This window comes from Ramularia collo-cygni (assembly GCF_900074925.1).
Source record: "Ramularia collo-cygni strain URUG2 genome assembly, contig: RCC_scaffold06, whole genome shotgun sequence".
NCBI lineage: Eukaryota > Fungi > Ascomycota > Dothideomycetes > Mycosphaerellales > Mycosphaerellaceae > Ramularia > Ramularia collo-cygni.
Window position 1 is genome coordinate 442604 of NW_019716260.1, and position 15424 is coordinate 458027.

Sequence of the window (15424 nt, forward strand, 5' to 3'; positions counted from 1 at the left end):
CAGTGAAGGACGTTTCGACATACATATTGAGGTTCAGTATCCCTCGGGGTATCATCGACCTGGAGTGATCTAGATCGACTCCTTGTTGGCCTTGCCGGCAGCWTCGTGCTTGGTCTCCTCCATCTTGTTGGAGGCGGCACCGAGAGCGCCGGAGATGCGGTCACCGACACCGTCCTGGCCGGGGACGTTGCCCTTGGCCTTCTCCTTGTCGGCCTCCTTCTGAGCCTCAGCGGACTTGCCCTGGATGGTCTCGGAGACGTAGTTGACGGCGTTGGTGGCAGAGTTGACGACCTGGCCGACGATGCCCTCGTTTGGCTTGTTGGCGTTAGGAGCAGACTGGGTTGACGTTAGCAGGGGTTGAGCGGCGGGGTTTTGTCGGCAAGCCAGGAGAGTAATGTGATCCTCCTAGAGCGTCCAGGGATAAACTTACCATGATGTTGGATGAAGTTGGGTAGTTGGAATTGGTTGATGAAGTGTTGATTGTGTGTGAGAAGGAGTTGTTGTTTTGCAGAGGTTCAAGAGCTGCAGTTGATTGCTCTTTTGTAGTAAAGAAAACCCAAGAGCCCGAAACAGCAAGCGCGGAAATGACGACAATTGCACGTCACCAAGCGAGACAGAAGCGAGAGAATTGAAGAAGTGACATGTGATCGGACAGAACGCCACACCGATCCAGTCCGGCAAAAGGTTTTCACTTGCGCCGCATGCGGCTGAGTCTCACCAAAACTTGGTTGTTCCCATACCAGTGACGTTGCTCGTCGCCCCGCCGACGTCACCCAATATGTTTCTCAAGATGAACACGTGGAGAAAGACGTGCTTGCGTCGCCATCGAAGCCCGTGGAACCTGTGGAAGGGACCGGAACAGGCTGTAAATGACCCAGGTCATGATCACAAGCAGCAAAGCAAAAGAAAGACCGTCATATGCATCAGCATAAGCAAAATTCAAGCAGATGACGGGACCTCACATGCAGAAAAAAGAGCACACTTGTGAACGTGGGACGTGAAGGGAACAGGTTGACCTTATATAGACATCTGCCATTCAGAAACCCTGCTTTTGACCTGCAAATGGGGAGYGATAGCCGGCTTGCCATTGAGCGCTCGGTTGGAGTCAGGGCCATGGACCAGACACCTCTCCTGCACGATGATGCTACAGAGACGGTGAGCCACACTGAGAGCATTCGCGAGCTTCCTGGCACCTCCAGTTGGCAGTGCGATCGGTGGAGACACGTGGATGAGAGGGAGCTGGAAACTGCGTAACAACGCTCTCTGCAGCGTCTCTTTGCATCGAAAGATTCCAGACCCGTAGAGTCCTCTCGAGTGTCATGGCACTCGTGCATCAATGGTGGAGCAATTTTCGCAAGAATAATGGCGGGAATGGGCCTCCGCTCGTTAACAAGAATGACCGACGATGCAAATAGGCGATGTAGATGCCCCTATCCACATCTTATCATGGCTATGCTCAACACCGAGATATCTTTGCAAGCCTCTTCATGGCTTTTGGTGCTTGCTGACTACACTCGTGCTTCCATTTGGACTACTCGGTTCGTCCTCAGTCAGGATTCCGAGAACCCATGGCCGATGTCAAGCGAGCTTCTGTGATCACCTGGGGTGGACCATCGATTCGAGGTGCAGCACCCATTGACTAGGATCCCGCCTAGTATGATGCAGGTATTGGTGGCTCTCGCAGAACCCTCGACGCCTGCTCGCTTGGAAGAGCTGTTACTTTGAGAGCCACGACATCCACCGCACCGCAAGACTCGTCCGCCGCTTGGTGGAAAGAATGGAGAATCAAGCTAATACGAGCGATGGTGGCTCATCTTCATGGCTCTCTGCAACATGATTCGCCGTCTTGACTAGAGAGCTCCATGTCATCGTGATGCACGAGCTTGAGGATTTCGTCCTCCAGTGAAAGATCGCTATCTCCGCCACCGAGCTGTCGATTTGCCAGTGTGGATTCTGAGCTCATACAGGGAGCCGCTACTGCACGAGAGATGGGGATCGTGTATGGCGCAAAGAAGCAACTCGTAAGGGAGAGCTATACTGACATGTTCTTACTCCCATTTCGCCCTCCAAGACCCTACGAGCTCTCGGCGTTCATATGGCAGGAGTCGATAATGGCGAATGGAGGCTAGATGCAGCATGCAGAGAGCAACCGAGAAAAGCCGAAAAGGATACTGGTGGTATTCGCGGAGCTGGAGGCCTTTACCTGGCCGTCGAAGATTGTGAGACGCTTCCGTTGTGCTCCTTGCTACGAGGAATTGCACTCGCCCTGTCGTTCCGGCTGTATCCTACTATGCAGCCCAGTCTACCTCGGCTACGTAGGAGGTTGGACATGTCAAGATCAAGAGAGCACGTATTGCATGCGGAGCAAGGAGAAGTCGCAAAATTACCCCGGTCCATCGAACGATACGCTGCGGGCCATCGTCCAAACTTGATAACTACAAAATCCACCGCCAAACTCGAGCAGACGGCAGAGATAGTTCCAGAGTAAAGGCCGGCCAGAATAGATACTGATACGCACCACTCCACCGGCCTTACCTACAGCCATTTCTGATGACATCGAGAAGGATGACTACTTTGGAACCTCCCATTACGAAGCAAGGTGTTCCTAGTGCGGAAAATTGGGCAGGCCTAGTCTCTAACAACTCGATGAAAGAACGGTCATGTCGAGGATAATGCGGTGAAAATGAAGGTGAGTCCTTTGAACAGATTGTGGAATGGCCTTAGCAGCCTTTGAGTTCTATACATACTAGCCTCCTCGACTTTATAATAAGTAACCTGATGAGATTATAGCTTTTCCTCATCTTAATTAACATGGCGAGGGTGAGATGTGACAGGTACGATCAGTCAAGATGGGWCCTCATGCTCACATCTTTGCTATCCCGTCGTGGATGACCGACCACTGCTACCAGCAAAATCCGCCAAACCGAGAATAAAACACGACTGCCGAGAACTACGATCTTAGCCTTGATGAGATATTGCCGTTAGGTCATAGTGATCATCCGTCGTGACAAATTTCGTCATGCTCTCTCGCTCCGAATACAACAAAGAACCCATAGAACCCGTGGTCTGGATGAGAAAATAAGGTTTGCAAGCATCTTTTTAGCGTTGCTACATGAATGACCTATGTCCAGAGGCTGCAGCACAACTCTCTAGCGAAAGCAAACAGGCCGTCTTTTCGACTTACATGTGCAGAAGTTTCTTGTCTCGTGCCTGAGGAGAATGTACACTTTTGACGATATGACCATATTGATCATGTTATGATGGTCTCTAAGCGGGAGTCCGCAGATTGTAGGGACGTAGGTTCGCGTACGGCATTTGCATGCTCATCTCTCTCGTGTTTCGCATACGCTGCCCTTTATTTAATAGCAGAGCGAGTCGAATGTGTTGTGAGGGTGTGCATTTCGATCGGATCGGATCGGAAACGGATTCGGTGGCAATATCCTTATCACTCGACATCAGCCTTATCCTAGCTGGTGGAGCTTGGCTGCTGCTGGCACAAATACATACTTCGGGTTGCTCCTCGAAGCTATAGTCTCGGTTGGCTCTGTCTGTCAACACTGCAAGGCTTCGCAGGTGAGAAAGGAGGGTTCCTAGGTCGTGAGGGCAAGAGTGGATTTTACATGGTCGCCGGCAAATACTGTCGCTTGCCCCAGGAAGACCAGGCTCGCAGTAGCGTGGCACCACTCTATTTCTCGAGCAGGAGTATATGAGAGTGCGGAGACGTTGACGAGACGCATCTTCTCATCACATCACCGCCCGTCCTTCTTATTCTCCCGTACCTGCTCCCTCAAAGCGTCCATGTACTTGCCCATGAACCCTCTGCTCGCTTCACTCTGGCCAAGATTCTTACTTGTGCTTCTCCATGCCGCATCGGCATCTTCCTCCACAACATCCACTTGCTGTGCCTTGCCCTTGGCTTCCAGCCGCCTACTGGCCCGCCTCCATGCCGCCTCTGCATCCATTGCCTCGATGTTCTCCTCTTCCTCAACTGCTGGCCCACCCTCAGCTTTACCCTTCCTCAGCTGCTCATAATAGCTCCTCGGCCGCATCTTTTCAGCCTCTGCTTGCTCAGCAGCACCCAACTGCCCTTTCACAGCGCCCATGAAATGTTTCGTGAACCCACTTTCCTCCTGTCCTTCCAGTTTCGTCCCACCCTCCTCTTCTCGCGGGAGGCCATGGCGAACACGATGCACATTCTTGGCCACTTTCTCCACTGCGCGGTGGAAAGCGGGCGTCCGTAGCAACGCCTGTACAGCCCAGGCTTCGAGGAGCGCCATCCAGGGCGCCATGATAATTTAAATAAAGTCGTGGTGGTGTGTCGCTGTGCGCGAACCGCATTCCAAAGCTGCCGACACTCTAGTGCATGATCAATCGCCACCTGCCGTCTTGCACCACGCGATCTGCCGTGCAGACGGACGCTGCGGCCGGAAATAGCTTGAACCCTTGATTGCTTACCTGACGATATGATTGGCTAGGAAGCCGCGAGCTGTGCCAGATCTATCCACGCCACGGTTCGCGGTGGCGGCAGGTGTTTCATGTCCAGTCGCATTCGGAAAGGTCTGGTCGAGTGTGGGATCTAGGATCCTCCACTTCGCACGCGCGACCTGATGCTGGCGTTGGTAGAACTAAAAGAAGTGAAGTACCGTCGCCCGATTTCTTTCCCTCGCTTCTCACGATCACCTGCGACTTCCATCCTTCCAGCAGGCTTGCTGCGTCGTCGAGACAAAGGGTGTCCCGCCAGCGGACAATTACACAAGACACTGCAGCCAGCCGTGCAGTCTCACATTCCTCATGGCGCGCCCCGCAACCACTCTCCCGGCGTTCCTCAAGCAGTCCAAGACCGACCTCCACAGCAAATTCGTCGACTTAGAATGGCAGCAACGCAATCGACTACTGCTTGGCACGCAACCGACATCTCCTTCTCYACCTTCGCCTTGGGCTCGCCTTTCCGGACCTACAATCGCCCCGCGCAATCGGTACCTCAATGTAGAGCCCTTCGCCGCTAACCGCATCCATTTGCAAGTCGCCGAGGGCGAGAATGACTATATCAACGCGAGTCCGATCACACTGGGAAAGCGGAATTACATCGCTACACAGGGCCCAAAGGACACCGGAGTTGGACATTTCTGGCGGATGGTGGAGGAGCAGAATGTGGGTGTTGTGGTTATGCTGACGCAGACACATGAGGCGGGAAAGGAAAAATGCTGGGCATACTATCCTGTTGGAGAGGGAGACGAGGAGAGGGTGGTGAAGGCTGAGGAGGAGGGACGAAAGACCGAGGTAGAGTTGGAGGCTTTGAGGGAGGATCCTAAGGCGAGAAGTCAGGTTCGGCAGTTGAAGTTGCGGACGAGTCAGGAGGAGTCTGCGAAGTCTGAGGAGAGGGAAGTGCACCATCTTCTCTTTGCTGGGTGGCCAGATTTCTTGGTTCCCGAAGGAGAGGACCGCGCAGCGCTGGTAGAGCTGGTGAGGTTGAGTGCTGCGCTGTCTTCGCCTTCCTCTGCAGCGAACCTGGAGAGCAGCCTCCCGCAGGCACTTGAGAGTGTGGACCCCGCTCGGCCACGGATTGTTCATTGTTCAGCCGGTGTGGGACGCAGTGGAACGTTCATTGCGTTGGACTATCTCCTGCATCTTCTGSACACGGGAGAGCTGGACAACCTCCCCAACGATCAAGACCCGATCGTTGAGATCGTTGACTCACTACGACAACAGCGGATGATGATGGTGCAAGGAGAGGGCCAATTTATGTTTTTATACGAAGTCCTCCGGGAACTCTGGCTTGAACGGGCGAATGGCCAAGCGAATGGTGGTGCGGCTAACGGCAACGAGACTGGGAACTGAACACTACATCGGCATGAGGGATGATCACGAGGCATATGCATCTTGAACTAGCTTGGACATGGCGCGATGGTGGCAGAAGCTGGGAGGTCTTTTGATAGTATTGGGGTTGACTGCGATGCGATTAGCGTTTAATTTGCGCTTGCCGGTAGCGCAGATGAACGTGAACGGGATATGTATTGCGCAAGCTCATTAGGGCGGAGAGTCTTGACAACACGGCATGCTTGTAACGTCCATAATGGAACAGATAGTGTACGAACAACGAACCTCCTTCCTCGTGCGTTATAGAAATGCATCTAGCTTGATTGCAAGTTTGTAGCAGACTCATGGGGGCGAATAGAAAGGATTGCCATTTTAGGAAGGAGCTCAAACGTACCAGGACTAAAAGGAACGACTGCACGTTGTGAAGCCAAAAAAGTCATCTTCCACTTCACGTCTAACGTCCTACAATCACATTTATTCAAAATGGCTCCCGAAAAGAAAAGAAGAAATAAACGCAAGAGCAGGACCGCAGAAGGTAAACAACTTTTCAAGTCCAGCAAAAGCACCTCATTGACCAGATTTAGTTTCTTCCGCCTCTTCCTCATCCGAAAATGAAAGTGACAGCGTTGTCTCAGACGTCGCTCCAGAGCCAGAACCCAAGAAGCAAAAACAAAGCAAGCCAAAGACCAAGAGCATGCCAACAGAAGACTCGGCTGCTGCAAACGAACACGTCTCGGTCCCGGAACGCAAAGTAAACAAAAGCTCCGATCAGGCTTTTGAGGAATTCTATCTCCGACAAGCAGCGCAGGAATTCGCCAATGATCTTGATAAGCTACGCTCAGCTGGAGATTTCAGTGCGAAGAGTGTGCCGATGTTGATTGCGGCACTCAAGCAGGGCTCTGCCTGTTTTGGTGCGGAGGAGAAGGCGAGAGTTGCCGGCGCTGTTAAGGGATGAAAGGTGCTGTGTTGTTGGGATTACTGATGCTACATGAGGTCCTTGTTGAGCAACTTGCTACGGGTTCATGTCCAAATGTGCCTAGATGCTGCTCGGTGGAAATGAGGGCACGAGATGGAGATCCGGAAGCGGGAACGGCCAGAGCTTGCAAACGTCTGAAGGAGATAGACGCGAGTCACACCAGCTGCCAAGAATGGGAGTATATGGTGTCTGAGTGCGTCATACCCCCCGGGTTCCAAATGAGGGTTAATGATTAGATATTGGGAAAGTCYTCCTCCGAGGTGCAGTGTTCATATGGCAAGCGAAGCAGAGGGCGTGCACTCAAACCCGAGAAATGAGATGATGGTCTTGGTAAACACCCAGTTCACTGCGATTTGACTCTTCTCTCCGTCATCTGCCTCGACTGAAGTTTGAGAAACACGACTTAAGGTGGCAAAATACCACGCTATGTAATCTGCTATATAGAACCCCGTCTTGCCTACCGGGCGCCTTTTCGACCAATCCTTAGGCGGCATTGCTAGCTTATTCTCCTTTCGAGATGTAGAGCGAGCTACACCCTATAAGAACCGAGGATCTTCCACGAACAAAGCTTGATAGGKCGGAATGTTAAACTCTCCATCACGCGTTGAATCTTGCACTCTGAAAGGCAAGAGAATTGAAGCTTGCCGGCTCTCGTCGTGCTTATCCTGGAGAAAGACACGGGCGAGGGATTTGCACTGGTGTCATTATGGAGGGGAGCGACAAGTGATGTGGTGTCGCTAGCTCCCTGCAGGTCGCAGAATCGGTGAGATATTCTGGTTTCGCGGCCATAGCATTTCCCACAAGGGTTGACGCAAGTGGGCTGATCGAGCCAGAAGGATGAGGTCCGGGTAGGGGTCGTGATACCGCTGCGGTTTCCAGCTACCAGATAACGGCACAAGATGCTTCGACGCATATGCCCGTTTGTCTTCCTCTTCCAGTGGAATCGCTTCGCGGGCAGTAGACCAGCTTCATGCATCCATTCCTCACTTCGTGCTCCTCCCTCTAGGAATTCCTCTCCCAATTCCACTTCCGGCTCTCCCTCTATCCGTCCCACGACCTCTAGTGCTGGTCCCCCTCGCAATACCACTCCCCGCTCTTCCCCTGCCAGCAGTCCCCCTTCCAACCCCACCAACACTCTTCGCCGCGCTCCCCGGAACACTTGAATACTTCCCTGCACTCTTTTTGACACTCGTAGGCGGCGGATCATTGACAAAACTCGTATCACTCGTCAAGAAAGTCGCGTCCATCTGCTGTTGCTGTTGGTGTTGCAGAAACGGACTCTCCGACATCTGATCATACCCTCCACTGCCACCATGATTCGCCGCGAAACTCTGCGGCACGGGCGCCTCACTGAAATCCACACAAAAAGCACTCATRTTCATGCCGTAGAGAAACGCTGCGAAGTTCTCATTGAATCTCCCTAGACTTTCATTAAGGAGTTGGAGGTGCATGAAATTTGCTTCCAGATCGGCCATTGCGTCGCTGAGTTCGCCGAATGCGGGTTCTAAAGCTGTGAGGGGAAAGTCCGAGGATGTGTCGATGGAGGTTGTGGGTGTTGTTTGTGAGGCGCGAAGACTGGTGCGTGAGGCAGAACGCAGCGGGGTGGTGGGACGGGAGGGAAGGGTGTTGGAGCGGGAAGATGTGCTGCGTTTATGTGCTGAATTGGACTCGGGGAGGGGAGTCACGACTGTTGTTGCCATTTCGTTCAGCGGGCTCGTGCTGTTCTTGTGGTTGTTAAAGTCAAAGTCGAGAACGAGATTGAGGTTGAAGTTCAAGCTGGACGACGCGTTTGTTTTCTTGGCGAAATGTGGTGACATGAAGATCAATCAAGTTCCGCTTCAACGATAATAATAATAATAATAATGGAATGATTAATGCAACTACGCTACAATAAATAACCCTAGGTAAACCGCGTCCTCCTCTTTCATGTATCAAAACAAACGCAGTCAACAAAGCAAAACAATCCTTTCCGCGCGCCACTGTACTATTGACCAGCCCAAGATCTGTCGTTGTATCCTATCCAGCTCATGGCTGCACTCCCCTAACGTGTGGGAAATTCGCCGGGAACGTGCAGAGCACTCACGCTCAGGCTCGTGTCATGTCTGATGACCCGCGGGAACAGCACGCCAGTCTCATGAGCGCCCACTCTCTCGTTGCCACCCAGCTCCTCTTCTGCGCTTCTACTTGCAATCGCAGTAGTCGTTGGGGATGCGGCAAGAGGATCAGTCGTAGGTACGATTGGTGTATTGAGCACATCGGTGTCAATCGTTGGGGTCGAAGCTGCGCTCAAGATGTCGTCAATGTTATTACGATCACCGAAGCTTGGCTTGGACGGCAGAGATGTGATAGGTGTTGCACTGTCGCTCAATGCTACAACGCCGGGACTACCGCGTCTAGCCTCGGTGACCTCCTCATCAGCGGTCGGATTCACGGGCACGGCTGCGTACGCGGAGGCGGCGGAAGCATTCGCGCGTGTACTGTCCGTTGGGGCAGCTGCAGCACTAAAAGGTAGTTCTTCGGCCTCGATGGGCGAAACCGGGGAAAAATCGCCTTCCAGCTCTGGTACAACGGCGTCGTGTTGCTGACGCTTGTAAGCCTCGGTGCCGATAATACCAGCTCCGGCTCCTGCTGCAACGCCTCCTGCAGCGGGCGCCAGCCATTCATTCCGTGTGCTGTCCTGAACGATTGGCTGCTGTGGAGCCGCAATGGCCTGTGGCTGCGTCTGCTGCGGCTGCTGCTGCTGCGGGGCTGACTGCTGTACAAATGGCTTCTGCTGTTGCAATTGCGGCTGCTGTTGCTGGTGCTGAACGATTGGTTGCTGCTGGTGAACTATTGGCTGTTGCTGGACGGGAATAGCGACAGGCTGAGTGTCAAGTGCACGATCAGCACTTTGCTTGAGTGGCTGTTCCTGTGCAAGCGCAGCATGCCGTTCTCCATCGTACGAGCCTCGGACGCCGKCGAGGCGGTAGGGATTTTCTCCGCCATACTCGTGCTGAGCAGAGCCGGCAGGAACGCTGGCGGCCCCAGTAACTCCACGATCAGAATCAGAAGAGTTCGTTTCACTCGCCATGGTACCCGTCTTTCGAAGAAGCAGATCAGACGGGAATCGGCCCCCTACGTATTGTCATGCTGGTTAGTCTCCGCTATAACAGAAGGGACGCAAGAAAAGGGCAAGCACTCACTCACCTGGCTGCGGCCGCACTGGTCGCTGCTCTGCAGGATGCTTCTCTGCAAGACCGGCGGCATCGGCCGAGTATGGAGCCTGATCGGCTTCGTCATCTTCCATGCCATCACTGCTAACAGTGGCGGAACGACTACGTTCGCTAGTGCCACTAACGCTGCGAGCATGCTTTCGAACAAAGGCACTGCGTTCCTCGCCAGTCTTCTCTGTCAAGATCCTGATGTCCTCAAACCATGCCATCATTGTCTCGTAACTCTCGGCGCGGAACACCCAATTGTGACCCTTGTGCATGCCACCCGACTGCTTTCCCTTGAGCATGAACTTATGGCTGGAAGAGCCGCGGTCTGAATGCGACCCGAGCTTCTGGTCTAACAAGTACAACGACATGACCGGTGGCTGCGAGTAGATCTTGTCCGCAGACTTGAACTCGTGCAGGTGAGTTGCCGAGAGCACATACCAGCCAGGGGTATACGATTTGAGATACTWGCTCTTACGCTCAAGCATGCCCGCACGGATCTCAGTAGCCTGTGGGTGGTTCTTGCCCGGGTACGAGATATCCTCGATCCTGCGAAGGGGAAGGCCTGGATCGACGAAGTGCGGGTCAGTGGTAACGAATTGGTACCACTCCTGATCCTTTGGCAGAGCAATAGGCCCAGTGCGGAGGGCTTCGACCGCGTTGTAGGCGTCATCGCCCTCGCGCTTAAGAATGCCGGCGAGCGCATTGTATGCTTTCTGAATCTCGCCAACCACAATAGCTTCGAGCTCACGCCCAGAGCTTTCGAGGTTGAGGTATGCCTGATGTCGGTTAGCTCGTTCTGCTCAAACTGCCTTGGAAGACCCACCCTGTGCAAATAGTTCTCCTCGTCAATCTGCTTCTCAACTGCCCGATCAACACCGAGACGAACAACATATGGATCATTCTTGCCCATGGCGTCCTCGTGGTCGGCGTGCTGCAGAGCCTCCCTAAGCTTCTCAATCTCTTTGCGTGTGGCATCCTTCTCCTTCTCGACCGAGTTCTTGAAATCACCACTCAGACCCTTTATCTCCTTGATCTTCTGGCCAAGATCACTTCTCAATCCGGACAAGGCATTGATGACATCATTCTCAATGTCGCGCGACTTGTGTGCCTCGACGATGGAGTGTTGGTGGAAGTCGGTGAGGATCCGAGTGGCATCTCCGAGACCACCATTCGTCATGAAGACTGAGGGGTGCACGACGTTGGAGATGGTGTTCTGTACCTTGTGAATCGCCTTGGCGCGTGCATCGTAGGAGTTTTGAATCTCGCGGAAGTAGGTGATCAAGCTCTTGAGCAGCTGTCGCCAGGCCTGGAAACGGTTGGCCAACACCTCGGTCGGTGCACCTGTCGTAGGCACAGGGGTGGAGAAGACGCTGTGGAAGTCGGCCGAGTCGGCATCGTAGCTGCGCGATACGCTGCGCAAACTGCCCGCCGACAGGCTCTTCTTGCTGCCGCTGCGCTTGATGCTGCTGCTGCGCTTGAAGCTGGATTTCTTCTTGAGCGTGTTATTGCGCGATACGCCGCCGACTGCTGTGGAGGCAGTTGAGGCAGATCGGTTGATCCCGCCGTCCGTTATGGATGCGAAGTCTTCGGTGAAGGCGCTCTGCTGACCGACCTGAGGAGCCACCATCGCCGGGCCGCCAACAGTCGCAGACGTCACAAAGTCCGTCTCCTGTACGCCATATCCGCGATTGCTGAACGATTCGCCGGGGTTTGGCACAGACCCGTGTGGTGCAGCCATGGCGGAGGGTAGATGCCTGCTCCCGTCGGAGATGCTGTCCCTGAATGGAGATCTTCGGTGGGCGACAACAAACAGGATGTTGTCTACTGGACGATGCTGGTAGGGATGGTGTTTCGCAACGGCTCTGACTTATGTTGTGGTGATAGGCGACGGGTAAACGAAGCGGACAAGACGAGAGTTGCGCAGACAACCGCAGGAGAAGGAGGAAGAGGAGGCACTGCCCGTAGGAATGGATGTGCGAAGCCACAAGACGATGTCACCGCGCGGACCTTGTCGTTCTCCTCATCGTCTCCTCGGGCGCTGGTGCTAAGTTAACTAGTTGGCACGCCGCACTGGGCAGCCAATTGTAAAACCTTGCCGAGTATGAGATCATCTTGTCGCGCCGAGAGAGGAGCACAAAGGAGATTGGCATGTGGCCCCGGTCCGACGCGACTTACGATCGGAGACATCTCCTATAAGTATGCCAAGCACTTCAACCATTCATGTGCTACTCGAGATCAGTGCTGTTGAATGGACTGGACCATGTAGTTTGCGTACACTGCATGATGATTGGAATGCTCGACGAGAAGTGCGCGTGTCATGGGCATGACATCAATCTCTCATTCATCGTTGCTTGCATGACTTCGTACACCCCGTAACCTTATTCGTGCTATGCCGGGTTTCCGGCACCGATAAAACTGATTACGCAGGCGCTACCAATTTTAATTTAACCTCGCCGTTCGCCCTGCCAGCGTGATGGTGCCTGTGTTCAGGACCCTTCCTTGGCCTATATCATTGTTGGCCTTCAAGGAGTGATAAACGATCTCTCCTCCGTCGACGATGTTGAACGAAATATCGGCCCCTCCAGGTCCAAATTGCCCGTCGCCCTGCTGCAGTAGAACCTGCCGGTCACCATATGGTCCTTTCACACCGGTCGTGCTGGTAGCGTACGAGGTGGTATAGGAATTATCGTCGAAGCAACCCGTGCTGAAGAATAGGAAATAAGTGCCGTCGCTGCCTTTGAGAATGCTAGGTGCTTCGGTCTGGTATCTATCCGCTTCGCCGTTGTTGTCCAGCAAGACTATCGGACTGCCAACCTTGGCATACCCGTCGCTCTCCGTCTGCTGAAGGAGGATAGGCGTACTGGGCTTATTGTTCGTATTAGCGCAATATCCCCCGCCATTTGCAGCAGGGCCGTCGACTTTGTAGACGGCATAACGAGTCCCATCATCGTCAAGAAAGGCCGCGGCATCGATGGCGCCTCCCTCTGCTTCAGGGCAGATCCACGGCTGAGAGGAGGAATCATTATAAGGACCGGCAACATTTGCGCTGCGCGCTACGCCAAGGCAGTGAACCGCTGGGTTGCTCTTTAGCGCGGCAGCATAGTACATGGCGAAGCTATTGTCGAAATCTGTCTGGACGGGCTGTTAGCACACAAATCTAAACTTTGCGATGATAAACGAACCAGACGAGTGACATCTGGTGCCCATATAGTATTTACAGCAGCCCAACCATTGTCTCCAAAGGCAGGAACATTATCGCTAGGGAATGAATCTCGGACTTCGGACCAGCCTGAAGGATTGCTAAAATCGGCATTGCTGGTGACTGGCAGTGCATTACCAGCCCCATCGCCTGTGCCAAACGCATAGGCTAGGCCATCAACGTTGATAATCGAGGGGTCTGGAAAATTGGCCCCTCCTAGAACATCGTAGCTTGGGGCTCGTTTAGACAGTCTGTCCTTCAGTATGGGCTTCGCGATGATGAGAGAAGGCAGAAGCAATCCCAGTGGTAGTATCGATCGTGCTGACATGATCTCTCAATAGAAGTGCAAGCGGAAGTATCCTATCGGGTAGCAAGATATACCATTGACAAGATCAGTTGGAGAAGTTGGTTTCTTCTCCCTCCCAGACTTACAGCATCAGGCATCCCCCTAAGATATATACATCATCGGCGAGTGTTCATTGCGGCACAGCAAAGAGCAATCTTGGTACGTGGAGGACAGAACCGAGCCTAACGCGCAACGCATCATCATAACCTGACCACGCGATCCCACCAGCACAGCGCCGATGTGACGGTGGAGCCGGAAGCTATGCCCAGCTATATACCAAAATTGCTGATCCTAACATCAGATGATGGGCTTGCCGAACGCGCGGGGCCGGCACACCACACGAACAGTGTCAATCCCCCGGATGTGAGGCTGGGCATACCGGTCTTCTGACTTGGCTGCATAGGTATATTGGCCAGGCAGCGAATTGCTGGCATCATTGCGGAAGTTCCCCATCGCTGTGAGCGCAGACCCGATGTCAGCTGCGGCATGGGCGAGGAGCGAAATGACGGATGTGGCGGTCAAATGACATGACATTCGCCTACTGCGATACATATTCTGTTCGTATTGCATGCGTACACGCTGTGTTTGAGATGGTGGTCTCGCGTGGGATGGCTGAGCAAGCTTGAGACTCCACGATGAGGGTTATGTCATACATGCAAAGACGTTGGAAGACGAGGTCGAAGGTCAGATAAAACACAAGGGCGAGGAAGACGATGGTTCTTGGCGTTCTGCCATCTTCCGGACGGCCTTCCCGCATCCCGATGTGGTTTTCTCCACTTTGCTGTGCAGAGATCTGAACAAGGATGCTCGATGTACCTCCGCCTCGCTCCTTGACGACACTCTTCAACCTTGTTCAAGAGACGATAACCATCCGCTCGATGAAAGCAACCCTCATCACTAAGTAGCGATTTCGTTTGCTTGCATGCAGACTGTTGTACGCTCAGGCGTGATCCGCAGCTCATATGTCCACGAACCGAGACGCCGTCCAATCACGCTGGCCTAAAAAGTCAACAGCAGCTTCTGCAATGATGCATCCAAGGGCCAATTGGATCGAAGGTCGCCGCCCTACCTGCTCTACCTGCTGCAAGCAACTTTATCCTTTCCATAAGAACGACAGCAAGAACGTATACCAAGAAGACATGTTCGACAAGGAATTTGGCTCTCCGCAGCACTGCTTATTTTGGTGGTTATAGCTACCTGTCGGAGAGCATGGTCGTCGTCAAGTACGAGGAAAGCCGTTGGGCTCCATTTTCCTTTGCCCTTGTTCTGGAGCACTACCTAACTATACTGGCCAATTGCGCAATCTCCATTCTCCTTGGGAACTACGATCTGCATCGTCCCGAACATTTTCTCGAGTCACTTTGAACTTGCCCGTTCCTGGTCTTTCGATCTTTAATTCATGCGCGCCAAAACAAAACCTCTCCTAATTGACTGGACATGTTTCGCTCCATACATTCCACTACCCACCAAAACACTCTACAAATTCTGGATGCGCAAACTCTCTTGCAACTTGCCATACTACGAAACCCAATAGACTCATCACGACATGGAAGACATGGAAGAAATGACAACACACTCAACATTCGGAATCGAGATCGAGTGCATCTACCTACTCAGCAGAAATCAGGAGGCTTACAACATGCAAGTTAGCCTTGGCAGCGCATCACCTACAGCATCGAGTGAGGAAGATGACTTGGAGCAGCTACAATCGGCTGGTGTACGCGCCGTCCAAGAAGCATTAGAGGGCAGCTTCCGCGCGTAATGCTCGGTCTGCAATCAGGAGCACTCGTGGACATTGCCCCTTCACCCTCTTCGGAGAGATGTCTTGCAGCAAGAATATGACCGCTGGACTGTCAAATAAGACACATCGGTGATTTTGAGTCATT

General features: G+C 53.2%; 7 protein-coding genes; 2 read left to right on the forward strand and 5 right to left on the reverse strand.

Annotated features, from left to right (window-relative positions):
• Positions 1–69: 69 nt before the first annotated feature.
• RCC_04526 (uncharacterized protein) lies at positions 70–433 on the reverse strand (the record flags this gene model as incomplete). XM_023769804.1 has 2 exons in its annotated part: positions 70–336; positions 431–433. The coding sequence occupies 2 exons, from the start codon at positions 431–433 to the stop codon at positions 70–72; spliced, it is 270 nt and encodes an 89-aa protein (XP_023625572.1).
• A 3316-nt stretch (positions 434–3749) lies between these two features.
• On the reverse strand, positions 3750–4289 carry RCC_04527 (uncharacterized protein; the record flags this gene model as incomplete). Its single annotated transcript, XM_023769805.1, has 1 exon — positions 3750–4289. The coding sequence occupies one exon, from the start codon at positions 4287–4289 to the stop codon at positions 3750–3752; it is 540 nt and encodes a 179-aa protein (XP_023625573.1).
• A 502-nt stretch (positions 4290–4791) lies between these two features.
• RCC_04528 (related to protein-tyrosine phosphatase 2) lies at positions 4792–5838 on the forward strand (the record flags this gene model as incomplete). Its single annotated transcript, XM_023769806.1, has 1 exon — positions 4792–5838. One exon carries the CDS (start codon positions 4792–4794, stop codon positions 5836–5838), a length of 1047 nt encoding a protein of 348 aa, XP_023625574.1.
• Positions 5839–6300: 462 nt separating this feature from the next.
• RCC_04529 (uncharacterized protein) lies at positions 6301–6772 on the forward strand (the record flags this gene model as incomplete). XM_023769807.1 has 2 exons in its annotated part: positions 6301–6352; positions 6402–6772. The coding sequence occupies 2 exons, from the start codon at positions 6301–6303 to the stop codon at positions 6770–6772; spliced, it is 423 nt and encodes a 140-aa protein (XP_023625575.1).
• A 1004-nt stretch (positions 6773–7776) lies between these two features.
• Positions 7777–8610, reverse strand: RCC_04530 (uncharacterized protein; the record flags this gene model as incomplete). The annotated part of the gene is made up of 1 exon (XM_023769808.1): positions 7777–8610. The coding sequence occupies one exon, from the start codon at positions 8608–8610 to the stop codon at positions 7777–7779; it is 834 nt and encodes a 277-aa protein (XP_023625576.1).
• A 224-nt stretch (positions 8611–8834) lies between these two features.
• On the reverse strand, positions 8835–11731 carry RCC_04531 (related to transcription factor ASK10; the record flags this gene model as incomplete). XM_023769809.1 has 3 exons in its annotated part: positions 8835–9907; positions 9980–10769; positions 10817–11731. 3 exons carry the CDS (start codon positions 11729–11731, stop codon positions 8835–8837), a joined length of 2778 nt encoding a protein of 925 aa, XP_023625577.1.
• Positions 11732–12432: 701 nt separating this feature from the next.
• RCC_04532 (uncharacterized protein) lies at positions 12433–13520 on the reverse strand (the record flags this gene model as incomplete). XM_023769810.1 has 2 exons in its annotated part: positions 12433–13125; positions 13176–13520. The coding sequence occupies 2 exons, from the start codon at positions 13518–13520 to the stop codon at positions 12433–12435; spliced, it is 1038 nt and encodes a 345-aa protein (XP_023625578.1).
• Between the last annotated feature and the right edge of the window lie 1904 nt (positions 13521–15424).